This window comes from Corvus hawaiiensis, chromosome 10 (assembly GCF_020740725.1).
Source record: "Corvus hawaiiensis isolate bCorHaw1 chromosome 10, bCorHaw1.pri.cur, whole genome shotgun sequence".
Taxonomy (NCBI): Eukaryota; Metazoa; Chordata; class Aves; order Passeriformes; family Corvidae; genus Corvus; species Corvus hawaiiensis.
In genome coordinates, this window is record NC_063222.1 from 5,076,153 (window position 1) to 5,097,904 (window position 21,752).

The 21,752-nt window shown below is 54.0% G+C and overlaps 1 protein-coding gene across 1 annotated transcript; it reads right to left on the reverse strand.

The window, feature by feature from the left end:
• Positions 1–835: 835 nt before the first annotated feature.
• Positions 836–10,420, reverse strand: LOC125330987 (PTTG1 interacting protein). The gene is made up of 7 exons (XM_048314779.1): positions 10,315–10,420; positions 7,595–7,647; positions 6,487–6,595; positions 3,791–3,896; positions 3,626–3,691; positions 3,198–3,244; positions 836–1,652 (listed from the first exon to the last, which is right to left on the reverse strand). The coding sequence occupies exons 1-7, from the start codon at positions 10,391–10,393 to the stop codon at positions 1,609–1,611; spliced, it is 504 nt and encodes a 167-aa protein (XP_048170736.1). The 5' UTR covers positions 10,394–10,420; the 3' UTR covers positions 836–1,608.
• Between the last annotated feature and the right edge of the window lie 11,332 nt (positions 10,421–21,752).

Here is a 21,752-nt window from a genome sequence, read left to right on the forward strand (position 1 = left end):
CAGCGCCAGAACGCAGCCCCTGCCCGGACAGCCCGGCTGCCTCGGACAGAAGGTGGAGAGCAGCCACCACGAGAGCTTGGCAGAGTCCATCCCTTTGTTCCTCCCACCCGAGTCTCTTCTGGCAGCTGTCAGAGACAGTCTGAATTAAAAGCCACCTGCAAGTCCTGCCCTTGGAGCGTCCTGGCAGCAGCAAAGGCCTGGCACGGTGCAGCCCGGGCAGCGGCAGCAGCGAGGGCTCCCGGCCACCTCAGCTCCTCAGGTGCAGCTGGAGCAGCTTGTGCTGAGCTCCACGGGCCCGGCCGTGCAGAGGGAGGGTTTTATCTGAGCCCACGGCAGCCTGGGGAGCCGCCCCTCCTGGCAGGAGCCACAGGCAGCTTTCCTCAGCCCAGACCCTCCCAGTCCCTGCACAGGGGCCTGCGGGGGCCCCACAGCCAGCCCTGGGCGGGCACCGGACCCCGCCAGAGCAGGCAGCTCCATCCTCCTTCCCCACCCCAGCTCCCTCCCAGCTCCGTCTGAGCCCCCAGGCCACCCCAGTACATGAGGGCTCTCTCCTAGAGGTGCCAGGGCACAACAGGCCAGAAGCTCTTGCCAGGACACCCAGCTCCTTCCTTAGAGAGCAGCCTAAGTTCCAGCCCAAGCTCTTCCTTACACCTGAACATCTCTGGGAACAGACTCCTCCTTTCAAGCCCAGCAAGAGCCCAAGGCAGCCTTGCCTCTGCCTCCCTCAGCTACCCCGTGATGAGTCAGAGCCATGTAACAGTGACAACTCCATCAGCCACCACTGCCAATCTGTGCCTGCAGTGGAAGCAGAATTAAACTCTTTCAGACCAGAACAGTAATTGAATCAGTTTAATATACAGTCAGCATATTGTAAATGCACTTGAAACTTACAGTATTGCTAACAGACGTGGCCATTGAGCCCAAGACCACCTTTCTAGAAAGGCACAGAGAGGTAGGAGAGTTGGGGCATTTCCCCAAATTAGTTGCAAGTGAGAAGGTGCACATAAGACCTTCCTCCTGGAAGCACCAGATCACCAGAAACTTGTGCTCATTGAGAGGACTGCTAATGTGCTGGGGTAAGTGCAGGCACCTGGAGTGATAGCCAAAGCCTCCTGCTGACCCATGCATCAGGAAACTCTTGCTGGCTTTTGTATATACGAAAAGAAAAAAAAAAGGGGGGGGGGGCAGAAGAGCCTAGCTCTATGTGCATGAAGTGTTCTTGGTGAGGCAGGGGTGAGGGAGATGTGTGATGTTGCTTTCACGCTTGGCTGAGACAAGGACTCTTACGTGCATTGCTTTGGACCACAACCACCCCAGGGGTGAGTGAGAAGAAATGTGCCATCCTCCAGTATTGCTGCCATGGTTTCTTGCACCAGTGGGGCAAGAGCAAAGCTCTGGCCAAACCAAGCATCTGGAGTGGGGACAATGGTGTCACCAAGCATTTGGCTCATCCTCTGTGGTAGATGAAGTGGCACCATGGTGGTGGGGGGAAGCCTGGAGACTTTTGGCTCTGCAGAAGGCACTGTTCACCAGGGCGGGTGGGTGGGTGGGTCTGTGTTACAGTGTGGGGATTACTGCAACACGAGAGAAGCGGCAGGTCTGGAGATGCTAATTCTCAAATTTTGCATAAGGGTTCTCTTCTTTGAACAAGCCTAGAAGAGAGGAGAGATTTGTTCAGACAGCAGCTCCTACACTGGTCACGGCCAGCAAGAAAACCAGTCCTTGGAAACAACTCTTTGTCATTTGAGCATCCTCCAGCCTCCTGGCTGCCGTACTCCCAAAACACCTCCTCTTACCTGAGCTGTGCCCACGGTCAGCACTGTTTCCCTCTCCCCTTCTGCACAAGAGGAGACATCTATTGAGAAGCTTGACCTGATGGCAAACTCCTGTCCCAGGCAGTCCATGTACAGTGCAGGTAAAGCAGCCTGGCTAATCTTGCAGAGCACTCCCTCCGCACACCCTTTCTGTCAGATTGGACGTGCTAGCAGAGAGCCCAGACCCAAATTAAATTAAAACTGTTCTTAGACTTGCTTCTCTGCTCCTGCATTGAGACTGGGAGACAGCAAGGCAGGGTGTGAGGCTGACTTCTGGACTAGCAACAAGCCATGTGTCATACTGTTTGCTGCTTTCCCAGCCCAACAGTTCTGAAGAACAGCCAGAAAGGACAAGGGTTGCAAACTCTGGGGTCAGGCTGCAGCAAGACAGAACCCTGACATGGCAAAACAGTCCCAGAGCACAGCTCTTCCACAGGCAGGTGCTTCCCCCACCAAGAGCTCCTTCAGGCACAGCTTTGCCTGCTCTTTCTTCCCCAGAGAAGCCAACCCATCCAGAGCCCCTGGGATCTCCTGCCTACCCTGGACCTGCAGCAGGCAGCAGCTGCAGACAGAGGAAAAGGACTCTAGCTTTCCCTACAGCTCCCCCAACGCCAGAGACCACCAAGTGCAGCATGCATGAGCCCAACTGCTGCACAGTCAGACACTGGCAGAGCCCCCGGCAGCCCCAATGGGCAGGCTGGAGGGACCTTCCCCTGCACAGAGCAACTGGCTGTTCCCTGCTTCCTTCCAAGCTGATGTTCCCCTCAGGTAGGTCCAGACCTGGCCCAGGTCCATGGGACTCACCTGAGGGACAGTCCAGCCCCAGGAGGGAGGCTGTGCACTCCCGTCCCCAGGGGACTGAGACACCTCCTGGGGAACCGCTGCCAGCACAGAGGACCAGTGGGATTGGGAGTGGGGTGGGACTGGTGCCTGCTCTGTGCTCCTGCTCTGTGGGCATTCTGATTCCTACCTGGCCCCACACCTCAGGCTGCTGGCTCCCCAGCCACTCGCTCACCACAGGGCTACTGGAGGGCTGTACCTGAAGGGTAACAGCATTATGGTGGTGCTGTCTGCCAGCTTCTGCTTCTCCCTTCCAGTCAAGCTCCATCAGCTTCTCCCACATGCCAAGCTTGGAGGACACAGGTTCTCGGGAACATTATACACTTTGTCTTCCCTGCTCAGGAAGAACAGCCCTTGTGTGGCCTCAACCACCAGCATCTCTACACTTGCTCTCAGAGAGCAATTCACTGAGCCAAGAGAAGCAGAGACCATATTTTCCCTGCTGGCCAGGTCCCACCTACAGCTGTAACCACAGCAAGGAGCACAGTTACTGAGGCTGCTTCATCTAAAGCTTAGTTTGAATCACTCATGTCAGCACTGTACCGTATTTTCTTCGGATTTCATCATGCCGTGATTTCATCTCTGCTCTCCTGCACGAAGCAAACAGAAAAGCCATGAGTCAGTAACTGGCGTACAAAACCAAACAAAAAGCACCACAGCTCCTTGCTTAATCCCAACCAAGGGAGCTCCAGGCTGGCAGGTTTGCTCAGCCTCCCACCTCCTGGGGGCACCGGGGACCACCAGAGCCCACACACGTCAGCAGCCCTCAGGGAGTTGCATACACAACACTTGTGATGCTACACCCACGAGTCGCCACAGCATGACATCCTCATGAGGCTTGTGTGTGAGCTAGGGCTGAAGCAGCCACTGACTGCATGTGCTGAGCCCCATGTGCCTCCTGGCGTCATGTTTGACAGCACAGACAGGAGCCAAATCATTCTGCAGCCTGAGGGCCTGTGGTTCAAACTCACCTCTCCTCCTGCCGCACCCGCCTCTTCTCCCGCTCCCTGGCTGCTCTCTCGTCATCCTTGTCTGGCCTGGCAGACAGAAAAGTCCCTTAAAGCACTCAGTTCTGCAGCAGCATGTGGCTGCATCTGAGCTGCTCCACACAATCAGGGGACCTGCCCAATACTTGCCTTTTGCTCTTTTTCTTACAACAGCAGCAGCAGCAGCAGACCCCCAACATGATCAGGAGTGCTCCTCCCACCACGGACATTGCAATGATCAGGGCTTCAAAGTTCACTAAAGGATTTGATGAAACACATTTAGCACACACAGACACAGCTGCCTGGAGTTACAATACAGCATCATAGGATCACAGAATCATTAAAGGTGGGAAAGCACTCTAAGATCATCAAGTCCATTTGTTCCCCCAGCACTGCCAGGTCCTCCAGTAAACCATGTCCCCAAGTGCGACAGCTGCAAGTTTTTTGAACACTTCCAGGGATGGCGACTCCACCACTGCCCTGGGCAGCCTGTTCCACTGTCTGACCACCCTCTGAATGAAGAAATTTTTTCTTAATATCCAACCAAAACCTCCCCTGGTGCAACTTGAGGCCGTTTCCTCTTGTCCTATTTATGAACATACAACCACTGTCACCAGCAGCTTCAGTCACTGGGCTGGAGACGTGTAACCACCTGGGAAAGCAAACTGACATTTTTAGCTGTAGTTATACCAAGTGTTGGTACCCACAAATACACACCAGCTGAGTGTGTGTAGCTGGTAACAGGAGTGCTCAGTTACTGGCTATGAAGAAAGGCAAGGACAAACACACTCAGGTCAAACTCCTCTGGCAGAAAAAGCTACCTTAATCACTAATCCAGGTAAAAAGTAACCATCAAGGGAAAAAAAACCCAACAACTGAAGGCTTCAGGGCTAAGGAACAACCTCTGACAGGGAGGAATTACTGCCTGCAGGAGCCAGCCTCAGAAGCCACCTCTGATGAGATGAGCTGACACTTATAGGTGTCTGGAGTCCTTGGGCGAGAGATCAACAGAAACAAGATCTGTTGGGATTTATCAGCTTGGAGCCAGCAGTGCAGCAGCTGAAGGCCAAGTGCTGCTTCCTGCACCTCACTGCCATGTCTCCCCAGGGCTGGGGGGATCTGCTTGCCCACACACAGAACAAAACCTGCTGGAACATGGTGGTGAAGCAGCAGCCGCGAGCCCTGGGCCCTGCTCATCCTTCCCAGCTCCTGCAGTAATGGCAGTAGAGACACCAGCCAAAACTGACACATCTAGATGCCAAGGCGACAACAAAGAGGAATTTCTTCCAAGTATGATTCAGACTGTTCAGGGACTTGAGCCTGTGGAATTATTTGTTTAGGAGCCACTTTATACACAACAGCTAGGTTACAGAAATCCCAGTGCACCTCAGCCTGCTCAGAGCACTTCTGAAGGTCATTTAGTCCAACCTCCCTGCCATGGGCAGGGATATTTTTCACTAGACCAGTCTGCTCACAGTCCCATCCAACCAGACCTTGAACGTTTCCAGGGATGGGGCACTCACCATCTCTCTGGGCAACCTGTGCCACTGCCTCATCACCCTCATTGTAAAAAAACATCTTCCTTTTATCAATTCTAAATAGATCCTCTTTTAGGTACTCCAGGCTCAGCTGACTCCACCACTGGACTTGTTTCCAAAGCTGCAGCAGCATCAGTGCTTCTGAAACCCTTTCAGGGGTTCAGGGTGAGCCTGGGGCTCAGCTCCCCCCTTCCCATGCAGAGAGGTCTGTGGCAGAGCACCAGGCACTCCTCCAGCTGATCATAGAGGCCAAGTCACACATACCAAAAATGCAGACTCACGTAAGAGCTAATCTCCCACATGACTAATCTTCTCTAAAGCAAGTTTTGCAAGCTAAGGAATGTGTTCTTCTATAATGAAACCTTTTGTGAAGCTTCTTACATCCAAACTAGTATTTCAAGGTCTTACAGAAGTTTCAGAAAAGCATACCACAGGGCTCACAAAGAGGAGATTCTTCCCCCACAAGCACAGGGGCAGTTTGAACTCTTGTGGGCAGACAAGAGAGCCCAGCCTCAAGCACAACAGATGACAGGCAATGACAATTCAGCTCCAGGCTCCTCATCAAGGGGGTGGGTGAGAGCAACCAAGCCCCAGCTTGCTTCCCTTCCTGCTCCAGCCCCCAAAAGTTGGGTCCTGTCTGAGCATGAACATGCACTAAGCTTGGTCTAACCAAAACAAGGTACCAATCTCTCCAGAAATCCTTCAGAAAACAGAGCAGCAGGGAGGAGAGGCAGCCAAGAGCAAGCTGTCCACCAGAAAAAGCTCCCAGAGGAGACTTGCATGTGCAGGGGTAGTTTTGGAAGAGGCTTTTTCCTCAGGTGGGTAAAAGCTGAGCAGGACTACGGTACATCCAGCACTAGAAGCACACACAGGCCCCCAGAGAAGTCACCACACTTCTGATTGCAGGAGCCCACCAGGGACAGCAGCCACGTGCAGAGCCAGAAGCGGTGCACGGAGCAACATGCCAGCTGCAGAGGAGAGAGCTTCTGGGATCCAGACGCCAGGAAGGGCTGCACAGGCCCACAGAGCACCTTCCACTCCTGTTCCCAGGCGCTAGCCACGTCTGGAGCCTCCATCACACCAAAGCATAAGGGATGTATTTTGGAGTAGCTAAATCCTCACGGGTCCTACTTGCCAGAAGGCAGGGAACTGCTCATACTCCGCTTCCCCACCCACGCTTCAGGAAGTTTGCAGAACCCTGACTGACTTCAGCCTGTCATTGCTACACTGGCAGAGAGATGGGGAGGCAGGGGAACCTCCCACCAGCAGCAAGCACTCACACAGTCACCATCCCAGGCTGGCACTTACCCCAGCAGACTCCCCAGCGCGCAGAGCGGAGCTCACACAGGTCGGCCGGGGGGAGGATTCTTCGGACGGGGTATTCCATGCACCTCCTGCTGCTGGCACACCACAGGCACTGCAACACAGGAACCAGGCAGCACAGCATTACTGGAGCACGGCCGTGCTGCCAGCGAGCCACACTCTGCTTTGGGAGCTGCAGCATGGGGCCGCTGCTGCCGGCTCTCAAGAAGCAGATACCACCCAGCAGCAACAGGGTGCTCAGGAGTAAGAGCTGCGTCAGCACAGACTGCAGCAGGAGAGGCAGCCGAGGGGAGCACAGAGTTCTAGAGCAAGTAAAGATGCTGAGAATCCTTCTCCTGGCTGAGAATGGTAGACTATCCTGAGTTGGAAGGGACTCACAAGGATCATTGAGTCAACTACTGGCCCTGCCCAGGACAGTCTTAAGAACCCCACCATGGCTTGCACAATTTATAACCAAGTCCTTTACATTTATTTTTGGGATAAGAAGAAAGCCTTTGAGGCAAAGCACTCTACACACACAAAATTGATGAGCAGGAGAGGTGTGTGTGTGCCCAGCCACTACCAGACTATCTGCAGGGCTTTGCACACTCCTCTCCTGGTGGCTCCAACCCCCAACCCCAGCATTTGGTAGAGTTTGGTCAAACTGGTTCTGGCTACATCAGCTGCAAGATCTGACTCAAGTTCAAGTTTGCTGATATCTGAGATAAGGCAGCAGAGACTGGCAGGACACCAGTACACATCCTGCTTCCACCCAGTGCCACAGCACAGACAGACTGGTGGAGAGGCATCTTGACCAGCCAGTCCAGCTCATTCAGTCCCTTCTCCAAGCACGTCGCCCATTCATGAGGAAGTAGCCCAGCAATTCCATTACTCTAATCAAAAAGCACACAGCAAAACCCACCCAGTTTCCAGCAACCTCCTTCCAGAGCACCAGAGAGGGATTGCCCTCTCACCCTCATAGGTGGGTGGAATTTGCAGCATGTCTGGGACAAGAGCAGGGGGCCAACGCCCCTTCCAGGAGGGAAACTGCTCCGTAAGAGCATTACACTGTCAGGCAGCGTGAGAGGTTGGGAGTCTTACTGCTGCTACTCACGGTGACATTTTTCAGGCACTCTTCACAGCTCCTGTTCGTATACTGGCGACAATCTGCAGGAAGGACAAAAGACACCTCAGGGCTTTGAAGATCTTCAGTGGTTTAAAACTCTGGGCTCCCCCAAGCCTGCTTGTACCCACCACAGGACCAGCAGCAATGCGTGCTGCTGCTGCAAGAGTTGCCAGCTTCAGCACGTGCTCTGTGTCATGGTGGGAGGCCCAAATGGAAGTGAAAGTTCATCTGCCTTGCTCTGCTGACAAACCCCTGAGCTGTGAGTTCCTCTCTTGGGTTGTATTTTCCTAAAAGCCTAAGCATCTGCTATGGCAGTAGGGCAGCCAGAGGACACAGCTGGGGTTGGTCTGGGGGGGCCCTATGAGGATGAGGGCAAGCACTGGGTAGGTGGTACAATCCTGCAGCACCAGGTGATGGAGCAGCTTGAGCAAACAAGCCCCAGACACGGAAGTTACTACCAGGAGAAGCAGAGGAGCACATGGGGACACGTACAGCTACAGATCCTGCGGGAGGCCTCCTGCTGCACATGAGGGCTGTAGCCGACCCCAGTCAGTTCATCCAAATCTTCCTTCAGCAGGACACAGTCCAGGCGATGGGAGCAGCACTGCAGCCAAAATCTGTGCCCATGTTCAGAACCTGTTTCCACCCCCATCTGGCAGAGGAAGACCCCAGTTCTGTAGACACAGGTGGCTCTCAGGACCAGTGCCACCGTGGATGATGGCATCCCCATGGGATGGATCCAGCTGGGCAGGGGAATGGATAAGGTCTGAACCTGAAGACACAGGACAAGCTGGCCCAGTCCAGCTCCATTCTGGGCTCAGCTACAGCTCGCAGTAGCGCTCTTGGAGAAAGTCTTCCTACAGGATATTCACCTGCAATTCATTGGTGTGTTTCCCCAGATCCTCAGGAACGGGGATTTGCCAAGCCCTCAAGAATGAGCTATTTAAAACTCACCACTGCTTAAGAGTCTAAGCACCAGCCTGTTAGACAGTGGTTTAAAAAAACAAGGAAAACTGAAACCAATTTGCCTGACCACTGACTGCTGGATGAAGGATCACTGCTTTGCAGCTGTCGTAATCAGGAAAAAATCAATCCCAGAGGTGCTTGTTTTCCACCCTCACAATCAGCAAAGCTGCATTTTCTTCCTCCAGCTGGCAGGAACCCTCAGCTATGACCCACTGTCAGCAGTCACATGCTCTGTGCAGCCCTCCAAACAACTGGGCAATTGATTAACATAGCTCTGATAAGGGTGTTTACACACCCGGAGAGGCTGAGATTGCAGATTTTAAACACTCTGTGAAGCTGCATCTTCTCCATTTCTTCAACTGAGGCAGGAAAAGCACAACAGTTCCTGTGCTGCCCTGGAACTGTTTCCTTACCAGAGTCACAAAACACCCTCCCACACCACAGGAGGCCAGTGGTGGGCAAAAGCAGAACGTGTGGTTTTAACCGGCCTCTGCTTTCCCCTGGGGTATCCCCTCTCCTGGCACCCCCAGCTGGGGATCATCCTCCAAGTCATTAAGTCAAAGCCACCCACTTTACAGCTGTTTGGGAATGGGCTGCTTCCAGGACACCGCAGCCCTTCAGGATTCGGTCTGTACAAATGCCCCATCTCAGGTGACCAGACAGCTCACAAGGGATGGCACAGGAAGCACTGCAGTCCTCAGGGACAGAGATGGGACAGCAGCTCTTGCTGTGCTAGAAGCCACCTGGATAACGCTTTTGATAGCTGGCTACAAGAGGAGTGAAGTGAGTGGCTTGGGGTGGAAGGAAGAGCAAAACGTGCTGGTCCTTAATCTCCTCCCTGCTAGAGCCACCATGCAGATGTCATCACATGGAGAACAGTTCGTGGCTTGGAAGAGCAGGCAGACTTCTTAGGACACTCTGAAGGCAGTCCTCCTCATGCTTTGCTACAGCGTCTTCTCCACCTGGTGCAGCACCCATGGGGCCTATGCTCCATCCCCCACCCATGAAGGAGGAGTAGCTGGACACCCACTGCTCCCCACCCATCCATATCTGACAACACCCATCTTCTTCCTGGTCTGAGGCTGCCCCAGCCAGTCTCCCCTGTCCTGAAGGAAAATCTCCTCCAAAGGGCCATCAGCAGGAACCTGGCTGCGCAGTGAGTGTCCCCTGGTCAGGACAGCTGTCTCACCTGAGCTGTTATCATCACTAAATCACGGAATCACAGAATGGTTTGAGTAGGAAGGGCTTTAAGCCCATCTCGTTCCACCCCCTGCCATGGGCAGGGACACTATTCCAGATTGCTCCAAGTCCCGTTCAACCTGGCCTTGGACACTTCCAGGGACGGGGCAGCCAGAGCTCCTCTGGGTATGGAAGTTCCATTGCAGTGGAAGCTGGAAAAGCAGCGAGCAAAACTCCACTTCCAGCCCCACTCAACCTTCCCGAACTCGAAAGGACACACCACGCTGCACCGGATCCCACTCTGCGGAACTCCCAGCGAGGGACAGGGCCTTTCCTCCCATCTCTCACTGCCCGGCCCCATTCTGAGTGGCCACAGCGCCCCGGCCAGTGGCCACCCGCACCCAGTGGGTGCCGGCACGGAGCCCACGGGGTACCCACCTCCTTCGCGCACCAGCCACCCCACAAAAAACGCGGTCCAAAGCCGTGATGTTGGAGTGCTGTGCGAGGAGCATCGGCCGCCCGGACCCCCCCAGCCCCACGGCGGGGCAGCGGTCACCGCTTACCTCCGGCCACGTCCTGCGCGGCGAAGGCGGCGGGCAGCAGGGCCAGGGCCAGCGCGCAGAGCCGGAGCGCCGGGGCCATGGCGGAGCGGGCCGGGACGCGCCGGGGGCGGCACCGCCGCTGTGCAGGGCCGGCCGGGGGCGGGCCGGGGGCGGCCCCTCGGAGGGGCACCGAGGCCGCCGTGCCGATCCGGCGGCGGGGCAAGGGCTTGGGGGGCGGCGGGGGGAGCAGCTGTCCCGGGCGGAGAGACCCCCGGGGCTGCCGGAGCGCACCGGGCGGGGGAACCGCGCAGCCCCGCGCCCGCCCGCAGGAGGGGGCCAGACCCCCGCGGGAGGAAGGGGAGAGAGCCGGCCTTTCCACAGCCTCCGCGGGTTAATCTCCCCGGCACACACCCGCAGCCTGCCCCTGCGCGAACCGACCCCAAAGGGTCCCGCACCCCTTCCCGCAGCGGTTCATCAGTCTTTATAGCACGGAAGGACGTTAAAGGTAAAATACATATTAGTTCTCATGACACACCGCGATGTGATGAGGTAGTGGAGTTTTATTGCAGACTTTGGTATTGTTCGTGCTGAAGTAAAACAAACAAAAGGACAGCCCGGCCCTGGAGAGAAGGGCTTTGCTTTTGGGAGGCTTAGAGCGGTCCCTGAGGGGTAAAGAACAGCTTTATCCCTGGCATGACCAAGGTACCACAGCATCCCAGGCTCTGAGACACTGCCAGCCTCATCTGGTGTCACAGGTCAGTCACTGCAGCCAGAGGAACTCAAGGACACCTGGATCGATAGACAAGCAGAAACAGGGCGCTGTTGCCAAGTTTTACTGTGGTTGGAGATGTGTTAGTGTGGGAGTCAGTGCTCAGTGAAATTGTATTGCACCTGAGTGCTTGCTGGATGTAAGAACCTCATAAAGAACCGTATCTGTGTGCCCTGATTTGGCTGGGACATCTCATGCCCATGAATAAATATTTACACTTGTAACTCCATGCTTCGCATCCCAACCTGGCACCTGGGTCAGCACGGGCCAGGCATGAATTGTGTGACACACAGCGTGCTAGGAGCTCCCTCCTGGGCAGAGCCAAGCAGCCCATGCCTCACACCCACGTGCTTCAACATTCAAGACATGAGAAGCTGCATCAATATAAGTGAGGATTTTCACATGCTGTAAGTCAAGAGTGAACTGGGCACTCCCCTGGCACCCCCAAATGCCCCCTGCCCCCCTCGAGGGGCAGGCAGGAGCAGGCAGCCCAGCACAGGCAGCGGGGTGGAGACGCGAGTTAACCTCGTACTGGCACTGTGGCCAGACACTCCCTTGGTTTCGGTGGAGGGACAAAGATCTGCACCCGTGTTTCTCTGTGGGAAAGCTGGCTGGGTTTCGGAGGGCAGGTGTGGGGTGGGGGGTGGTGTGAAGGTACTCAGAGGTGGGGGTGGGAGGCAACTCTGCAGAGCAAAGTGTGAGTGCCAGGGGAAGAGCTCTGGCTTGGAGAATCACTGACTTCTCAGCAAGCAGGCAGCTCAGGGAGAAAGAAGAAAATATTTTAGATTGCCCTAAACAAAATGAAGATGATAATTAATATTTTTCAGCAAAACCCCAAAGAAAGCCATCCCATAGCTGGAACAAGCAGCAACACTGGCCACCCCTGCCGCTGCCAGCTGCATCGTGGGGCTCATCATCCATCTGCTCAGAAAACTTTGCTCTCCCTGCCGTGTTCTTGGTGTCCTTGAGAGCCAGATGGACTGACTGCTGGTGACAGAGCTCCTGCAGGCTGGGAGCATAAGTGGCCAAAGGCACTCGGTCGGCTGAACCCCGGGGTGTGGGAGCTGAACCACGGCATGCGGGGGCTGAGCCTGGCATGCGTGACACAGAGGTGCCTTCCTTCCACCGCCACAGGCGAGCGCTCTGATGCCAGCAGCCGTCTCTTGCCTGTGCTTCAGATTTTGGCAGCTCCTCAGGAGAAACACGGGGCTCTTCACGTGTGATGGGGACTTGGGCTGTCAAAGACATGGAACCTGTGCATTTGCTGCTCCAAAAGCAGCTGGTGCTTGAAGTTGGGCAGGCACTAATAATCACCTCGGCGTTCACTGGCGCAGGGGAGTCTCCCTGAAGCCCCCTCTGGGGCTGAGCACTGCCGTGACACCAGAGTCACTGCTGGATGGTTTGGGAAGCAGGAGGAAGCATCAGCTGTTTGCAAAGCACCTCATTCCTTTGTCCTGGTCTATCCATGAAGCGACACCTGGGCTACAAATCATCCTGGTGGCATGGGCAGGGAGCCAGGCAGCGGGAGCAGGCAAAGAGCTGACAGGAAAGCCAGGGGAGAACTGGAATGCCACTCTGATCCCAGTGGCCTTTCCTTTCCCTCTCCTTATTTGTCTCTGAAGGGGATTTTCAAACCCTTCAAGATGGCCTCAAGTGGTTTCCAAGGCGACGGTGCTAGAGTCATCACTGCCATGGAAACCCTCTCTTTGGCATCATATAAATATTTCCCTTGAAGGAGGCTGGATGAGTGGGCGATGCACTATTTTCTAGCACTCCCTGGCTGCAACAGGACAACCTCCAGGAGATGGGAGGGAGCTTAGGAGGTTAAAATTAGCTTGCCATGCTGGCCAGCAATGGAAAGAGGTGATTGCTGATGTTTCAACCCAAAACCTGGGGTTATTTGTGTCAGCAGGATCCAAATGAAAAAGATTTACTCTGTAGGAAGACAAAAATGAAAAACAAAAAGGGGGGGGGGGGGGCAGAGTAAGGTTGAAAACTTGTGCTTTTTGCCCTTCTCCAAAGTTTTCCCTTTAATCCAAATTCCATGTCCTCTTGGGTCAGTGCAGGCAGATGGGGGTCTTGGAGTACCTCACCCTCTCCTGGGAGCATGTCCAAGGCCGAGGTGTTTTGCTTTGCTTTTAATTGCCTCCTTTCTGTCTCACCAACTCACCAACACCTTCACATGAGCACAGGGAGAGGTGTCTGCCTGCAGCCCTGCGCGTAGGCAGTGGAACAGGAAACCCCAAAATACCCTCTTGTGCTGTGGTGTCCCCACACCGGCACTGCCTACAAGGCCAGTGGCTCTGCCATCAGCTCCAGCCCAGCAGCCCCTGCAGCCCCCTGCCCAGCCAGGGTCCTCTGGCTGCTCAGCACTAGGGCACAGCTCCGGAGAGGCTGCCGGCATTCCCAGTGCTCCGCATGGCAGGGACACCCACCGGCCCCAGCACATGGCAGTCCCGCTGCCACCCCACCATGCCAGCTCCCGTCAGCCAGGATGGATTTCTGAGCTGTCCTGGGAGCTCCCAGAGCGGCAGAGCTGGTGTTTTCATAAACAAAGTCTGCCTTCATCGCCGGGGCCAAGCTCCGAGCAGGGCGGAGGTGCCAGCAGCGCGATGGGAGCCGGGGCGAGGCTCCGCAGAGCCCGTGTCTGCCCGGGCTGGCGTAAACACCTCCTGTCCCCGAGCAGATGGCTCCTCTCACATCCATGCTCCAGGCAGATACCAAAGGGCTTTCCTGACAAATAAAGCACTGCCTCACGCAGGCCCGGAGTGCTTCTGGCTTTCCTGGAAGAAGGGGATGCTCTCTCCTTGTTGGACTGCCCCGGCTATTTTTAGACCTCCATAGCAACCAGAGGATGGGGAGACACGGTGTCCCCCTGCCACTCTCACCTGCTGGCTGCTGGCCTCTGGAAGGGGCTGGGGCTGGGTCCTGGCTGGACTGGAGGATAGGGGTTCATCTGATGACCCCCCAGCACCACCCCAAGAAGTCTCCCAGGAGGCAAGGAGCTGCTCCAAGACCCATTTCCTCTCCCCACTCTGGAAGGTGCTGGCAAGGATATCGGGAGACCAGCAAGGTCAGACCCCAGCACCTGCTTTGCTCTTTCTGCCTTTAGAAAAAAAACCCACCCTAAATCCAGAGCAAACAATTAAAATGTTCCAGCTGCTGGCTCAGAGCAGCGATCCCAGATAAAACCCCAAGGATCTGCCAGCTAAAAATAGCCTGAGCCCCATAAATTAAACAAAAGCTTTTTGCCGGGCTCTTGGAAAGCCAGTTCCAGTGCAGTTTTCTCTATGTAAGGTATAACTCCAACAGTATTTTTATTATTAGCCCTACCTCCCCCATGTCACCGACCTTCCCAGCACCATTGTTTAGGAACAGGAATTTTACAGAGCCAGACTTCTTCCTCCTGGCAGCTACTCTGCTGGAGTGGGATCACACCTCAGCCACTTTCCTGCCTTTTTATATTAGTTTAAACCTTTTTTTTTCCCTCTTGGGCAACTGATTATTCGATACTAAGACATCCTATGTTTTGTAGGGCCACCCTCATTTAAGGCCTGTCTCAGCCATCTGCTTAATTTTCATCCCTATCAGCTGTCCTAGGAGCTGTGGACCCTTAAATAAATTCCTGCTTGGAATGCAAAGATATTGGGCAGCCCTTTGCAGATAACTGTGCAAGCCAACATGCATGCAGGGGCTTGTCTCACCTCCTTTCTGTCATCAAGCCTATCACCAATATTTTCTCATATTATATATATGTAATATGTGATGTTAGACAGCCAATGACTTCCAGCTTTCTGGGAGTTTTTTCCCCCAACCCTTTAAAGAGCTTCCAGCATCCCGGTGCCTCAAGCACACGTGTCTGGCTCATGAGAATGAGTTCTCTCCACTTCCCCTCCAATGCTTCTTCCCAGCACTCCATGCTGGGTGTGAGGAGCACATCCAGCACCTGCTTTTCCATCCCAGGTATTTAGGCTCTGTTGCTTTTTCTATGGGCTTTTGCAAAAGTATTTCACTTACTGCACCTGCAGCAGCTGCATCCCAAAGCCACTGAGATCCCTTGCTCCATCCTGGTGCTGGGCTTTGATTTTGTTGCTGCACTTGCCAGTAGTTCTGTGGCTGAGTAATCCAGCCCACATCTCCAAAAGGTGTGAGCAGGGCTGGCAGCTCAGAAAATCCACACCGCCTTTTCCAAGTGAAAGCACCATCTCCTTGCTGAGTTTTTCTCAGCTTTCCATCACTCCTGACTCCCAGCAGCGGGACTGGCTCTTCTGAAACCACCCAGCAAAGCTTCTCCTTGCTGAGCCACGTGCGAGTGACTTTCCACAGGTGCCACCCACTTGTCTTGTCCCATGTCGTCATGGGCCCCACATTTTTTGGCTCCCTGCAATGGTTTTTAGGCTGATAGACCTTTCTGGGCAGTGTGTGAGGAAGAGAACACCTCCTGGTTTCTCCCCAAGGGCTGGAGACAGCCTGGGTGCTCTGCACCTGCATCCACTCCACCCTCAGGACCATTCAAGGGTGGGCAGGAGGAAGGGTGAGGTTCCCATCCCACCGTGTCCTTGGGTTTGTAACTGTGTTTGTAAACATGTCTCTACCTGCCCCCTCAGCAGGGCACAAAAAAACCCTCAACATGCTATTTTAAGTGAACTCAAACCAAGAAAAAAAAAAAAAAGAAGTCAACTCTGAGGCTGTCATGTCTATATTTAGTTGGAACTTTTCTGTCCAGGATTCAGACTCTATTTGGAAACCCTGTGCCTTGGCATGCAGCCAAGCATCTCATTTTTATACAGTAATCCCTCAGCATATGGCAAACGTTTCTCTTCTCCCGGTGACTGCGGCAGCGGCAGCCTGGCATGGAGGGGTTTCAGCTGAACCCAAGATGAGCTGTCTGGCTGTGGCTCAGGATTCACATTGGAGACCCAGAAAGTCTTTTAATAGCAACATCTTTTTTGGTGTAGCTTTGGAAAAAAAATCACTCAGGGTGCCCCCTGCCCCAGGCCCCAGGGCCAGGAGGGCATTTTGGGGGTGCAGACCTTGGGGCATCTCTACTGGCTGCTGGTCTGGGGTGATGGGGACAAAGATGTGGGATGTGCCAAGTCATGTCCCCAGGTCTCTCTGGCTGGTTCTGCTGTCAGTGTGGGAAACAGCTTCTGGCTCATTTTGCCTCTCTCTCCACTGAAAATGTCATGAAAATTCCCATCCATTATTCTAAGATTTCACATGCCAGTAGTTCTGGGATTGACACAACTGTTGCCCAGTGCATGGTGTAGTTCCTGGTATGTGTTTTGTCCCAGATGGTGTTTCAGTGTCAACAATTTTGTCCTGACAGTTTGCAGGTGTCTGACGGATGTTCGGGGAAGCAGCATCCTCGTGAACCCTGCTCCTGCTCCTTCTCCTCTCCTCTCCTCTCCTCTCCTCTCCTCTCCTCTCCTCTCCTCTCCTCTCCTCTCCTCTCCTCTCCTCTCCTCTCCTCTCCTCTCCTCTCCTCTCCTCTCCTCTCCTCTCCTCTCCTCTCCTCTCCTCTCCTCTCCTCTCCTCTCTTTCAGATGAAACAAGTCTTGTGACAGCACCTGTCATGAAAATTTGAGAAAGTAACCGAGAGTAAACTTGCAGGTTCCTGAGTGCCACGCACATTTACCAACTCTGTGGCAGCTGTGGGATAGAGAGAGGCAGGAGCCAGATGAGAGAAGGTGATCACACAGTTATTTATACAGCCCTTCCAAATATTTGAGGCTGGTGACACGCATGATGATGTATAACAAAAATATCTCCTTCAAAAACCTTCCAAGTTAAATCCCACATCCGTATTTTAATTCAGGAGTTCAGGGGACTTAAGGAAGTATATACTTACTGTGATTCTTATCGCTCACGGTGAGGAGCTCTCCAGCCGGTCCTCACGGACAGTGGAGCAGGGTTGGGGACACACCTGCAACCCAGCACCATGACTCTGGGGAAGAGGAGCCTCAGTGGGCACACAGGCTGGACCACCTGTGGGAATAACATGAAGGGCAAAGGTCTCTGTGAGCCTCTGTGGGGATGCACAGGATCAGCACCTTTGATTTGGGGACCCCCCAATCCCCGGCAAAGGGGAGACTCACTGTCCCCTGCGGCCTGGTGCTCCAGACTGCTCAATGTAATAGGGTTTCTAATGAGGTCAGTTTCATTTTGCTCACTCAGGAGAGGCCAAACCATCTAAGGGAGCACTCAGAGCTCTGCAGGGCCCAGGAGCTGGGGGTGGCAGGGCTCCTGGCACCAAACATCCCCTGGGCAGGGCTGTTACGGCAAAGCTCAGTTCACACCAACATGCCGTGCTGGGACCACATGCTCCATCCCAAGGTGATGCCATGAAGATTTTTGCCTTTTCTTTTATACCCCTGTTATACCTTTTTACAACTTCTGTATTCCTGGTGCTTTTTGCCTACATTCTTGGACTTGTTTGTCAAGCTGAGAGACTCAACATTTTAGAAGCTTCGTAGGTAGGGATCAGTGTGCCCCAGACCCCAAGGTCCTCTCCAGAACACATTCTGTAACCTGAGATAGAACCATCCAGGGGAAGGTTCCTTGGGGAGGGGGGCTCACTTGAGCCTGTCATTGGGGAATCTTTGATAGATCTGCTAATTAGTAAAACGTATAATGTTATACCCAATGTTGGGGGGACACACAGACACAGAGATCGACTCGGCGGGGTGCATCTCGATGCATATGACCTGGACGTGTGCACCTAAGGATCCTTAAAATAAATACCAAGGTAAAATCCCTTTTCCCCTTCTAACCGTGTATGACTCTTGATTTTAAGACCAGGAAAAGGCATCAAAGGCATCTGCAAGTCCCTTCCCCTCCTTCAGGGGTGTCAGTGTGCAGGGGACCCCCATGGACACCGTGGTGTTCGGTTCCCCTTGACCCCACAAAGTATCCCCAGCTCTGGTGGGAAGATTCTCGGAAGAGGCAGCAGAGCACGTTCCTGCGTGCCCAAATGTCTGCCGCAGCTGAGCCAAGCTTTACAGAGGGTTTTAAACACCCACCAGCGTGTTCCCTGCAGCCCTGTGATTCATCAATAGCCACTTGACTCAGCTGTACCCTTTCATCATGCCCGAATGTGGCATTTCCCAAATCACATGGGCTTTTTCTGCTGCTATTCCACACCTACGGGCCCAGCTGCTTCCTCCCAGACGCGCTCTGTGTGGTGCCATCCTGCGCTAGGAGTGCCCGCTACCCAGTGACACGTGCTGCCCTGAGATGGCACGTGGGTTTGGCACAGCAGATTTTATCCCCACAGCATCCCCACAACCCTTCTTCCCACAGACAGGGATTTCCTTCTCACAGTTATTGTCCCACGCAGCTGCCTGTGTCCCTTGGGGTGCAGCAATGCAGGACAAGAAGGATGAAGATTCGGATAAGGGTCTGGTGGCTCTTCATGGTTGAAAGGCTGGTGGAAAACCTGTTCAGCCTTTTGGTTAAGGATGCAGGATCCATGTGCACGTTCCCAGGTAAGATGGGTGTCTGTGGGAACCAGGTACACCACCAGAAGTGACCCACAGCTGGACCAACACATCCCAAAAGACGTAACGAGTTTCCCAGGAGCTCTGTGCTCCAGTGAGGATTTTTGTTACAATCCTGATTTTCTCGCTCTCATCCTGGGATGTTTGAGCTCGTGGTGCCAAATGCTGCCCCAGCGTGTTTATTAGTGCTGATTGTAGAACCTTGGCAGTAGCATTTACAATGGGGGCTGCAGAAATCCTACTGGATCCGCTGCCTTCCAGACAGATGGGCCTTATTAAGAGGTGTCACACTGCTAACAGCATCTGACAGCTCCTGTACTCCCTTCCCTGCTCTTCTCCACACACTCTGCGAGCGAGGCAGCAGCCAGAGACGGAGACAGGAGGCAGGATCCCTCTGTTGCCATGCCTGCCCCAAGGGCACAGAGCTGGGGCTCTGCCTTTGCATGGATTCCTGCACCCCAAATTTGCCCCATGCTTGTCCCTTGCCCTCCTTTTCCCACCTCCCTTCTTCATGATGGAGGCACCCAGCTGCACCCATGGGCGTGCAGTGAGGTGTCACCCCCAGCTCTGGGTGCTTGAGGTTGCAGATGATATGTCAATATCTCTGTACAAGAGGGAGTTTTCCATGTGTTTTGTAAAATTTGGGATTTTTTTTCACTAGGCTAAAAGAACCTGCTGCTCTCTGCCAATGGGTTCTGACGTCGTGATGCTGTGACACCATCATGTTCTGAGCTGTGGCATTGTCACTGTGGTCATCTCAAGTCTAGAAGAGGCCACAAAGTTGGTTGGAGGGATGTAATCCCTCTCCTATGAGGAAATGCTGAGGATTGCTCAGTCTGAGGAAGAGAAGGCTCCAGGGAGACCTTATTGTGGCTCTTCAGTACCTAAAGGATCTCCAAGAGAGCTGGAAAGGGACTTTGGACAAGGACAGGGCTAGGTGATAGGACAAGGCAGAATGGCCTTACACTGACAGAGGGCAGGGTTAGACTGGATTTGGGGAAGAAATTCTTCCCTGTGAGGGTGGTGAGGCCCTGGCACAGGTTGCCAATAGAAGACATGGATGCCCCCTCCCTGGAAGTGTGTCAGGCCAGTTTGGATGGGGCTTGGAGCAACCTGGTCTAGTGGAAGGTGTCTCTGCCCATGGGGATGAGATGTTGGAACTGGATGACTTTTAAAGTCTCTTCAAAACCAACCCATTCAGCGATTCCATAATTCTATGATCACCTTCTAACAGTTCCAGGTCACTCGAGGGGAAACAGGGCAGGGACAAAATGCAAGGTACCCATGGGTGCTCTGACTTGCCCCATAACACCCCTCTTGGTCTCCCAGCTCCCTCTCTCCTGGGTTTCCCCAGTCTCTACTGAGCTCCTGCACTCAGAGGTAGCGATGGCTCACGAGGCTCCATGCTCGAGTCCTCCTCCAGCCTCGGGAAGACGCTGCTTCGCCTAAATCCCTGACTCACAGCATCTTTCCCTTACAGCAGGCTGGCTCTGCGATTGGAGCTGGGCTTGGGCAGGAGCCACACAGCCCTGGAGAGCTGCTGTTGGCACTGCTACATATGTTCCCTCCAACTGCTTTGCTGCAACTCTCACTTGCTTCCTGTCAGCCCCATGGTTTCCCAAATCAGAATTATTTCACCCTCCAGAAAGTCATCCTGCCTAGAAGTCATGCTCTGCGGGAGAGCCGTGCAGGCTGTTCTCCCGGTGCAGAGGCAGGGATGGAGTCAGCTGGCAGCCAGCAGCTGAGTTGTTTCCTCTGTGATGCTCAGCACCCCAAGGCTTGGGAAAAGCCTGCTGGGGTGATACCAAGTTCTTTGGGAAAATCTACAGCAGTGAAAGAGCAAGTGACTGTCCTGCCCTGCCACCGGCTCCTCTCACTGCCTGCAGGAGCCTCAGCACCATGCCCAGGGACACCCATACCCCCATGACTGGCAGCTGGGAAGGGGCCAGTTTGGCCACTTTGGCATCTCCTGGCTCTTCAGTCGAGTCCCTCTCGGGGGACATCCCATCCCTGCAGCGTTTTCTAATTGCCAACCTAATCTACCTCTCTCCAGGCTCACTGAGACTTAATATAACACTGGCAACCACCCATGAGCTCATCCTTCTCCCAGGGAGCAGAACTGTACTGAGCAGAACTGTACAAAAAAAATCATCCCGGAAATTTCTTGTGGTTTTATGGGGTTTTTATCACCTTTCCTGTGATCACTGAGAAATAACTGGGCTGTGAAGGGCTTCCCAAGCAGCTGTTTGTCTTTGGAGCAAGAGCTGGGACTGGGGGAGCCTGGGCTCATTCTAATCGTATCTTGTCTGCAGTGCTCATTGCTCTGCAGTTCCCATTTGTAATCACACGTTCAGTAAAATAATCAAGTTATAATTGCTTGGGATTCCTTCTCTCCTACGTCACAGAGCCCAGGAGGGGAAGCAGTGCTACAACTGAGTCAGCAGCCAGCCTTGGCGTTGCCTTGGGCCAACATTTCAAGGGAAAATTAACAAGAGTTAAAGCAAGAAGAGAGCTGATAAAAATCTCCCAAATCTGCCCAGCTGATGAAAAGACATTTTTAACCTCTCCTTTACTTGTCAGACTAAAAAAAGCATCTTCCTCCCCTTGAGTGCCCCCAAAATAAGGCTGGATCAGTGTCCATCCTTTGCAGAGCAACCACCTCTGTGGGAAGCTGGGTGTCCAGGGTGATCAGGGAAGGAGCTTCAGCCCCTTCTCTGCTGATCCCTGCTGGGTTTGGGCTCTGCCAAGGGAAACCAGGGAAAAGGAAGAAATCTCTGAGCGTCAGAACAAGGAATCGTGAGTGACTCAGGTTTAAGGAGAACAATTTTTGCCAGGCAAAATGTAATGGCTTTTTTGGACAGGGATAGAAAACGGGGCTGCAGCTCTCCTTAACCCATCACTCGCCTCAGTCTGGAGAGCAAGACTCAGGGCTTGAGGCACAGGGCTTGGCAGAGGTGCTGTGCCAAGGGGCACCTGCAGACACAGCTGTGGACTGTTTGGTGGGTGGTGGGCCATCCCAGGGAGCCACTGGCACAGCAGGGAGAGTATTGAGGAACTGGCAGGGACCAGGAAGGCATTACAAATCCCCAGGGTAGCATCCCATTGTCCTTCCTGCTTCTACAAACTGGGCTTTTTCTCCTGCATGTGCGGAGGCAGCGCTGAGAGGCTTCACAGCTCCTGCCAGCACCCCT

What these genes read in the sequence shown, in the direction of transcription:
- LOC125330987 (XM_048314779.1), bottom strand. Translation starts at nt 10,393, where the DNA reads ATGGCCCCGGCGCTCCGGCTCTGCGCGCTGGCCCTGGCCCTGCTGCCC. An exon ending in TGTAAGAAAAAGAGCAAAAG is followed by an intron (nt 3,692 to 3,790) that starts GCAAGTATTGGG and finishes TCTGTCTGCCAG; the next exon opens with GCCAGACAAGGATGACGAGA. An exon ending in CGGGTGCGGCAGGAGGAGAG is followed by an intron (nt 3,245 to 3,625) that starts GTGAGTTTGAAC and finishes TGCTTCGTGCAG; the next exon opens with GAGAGCAGAGATGAAATCAC.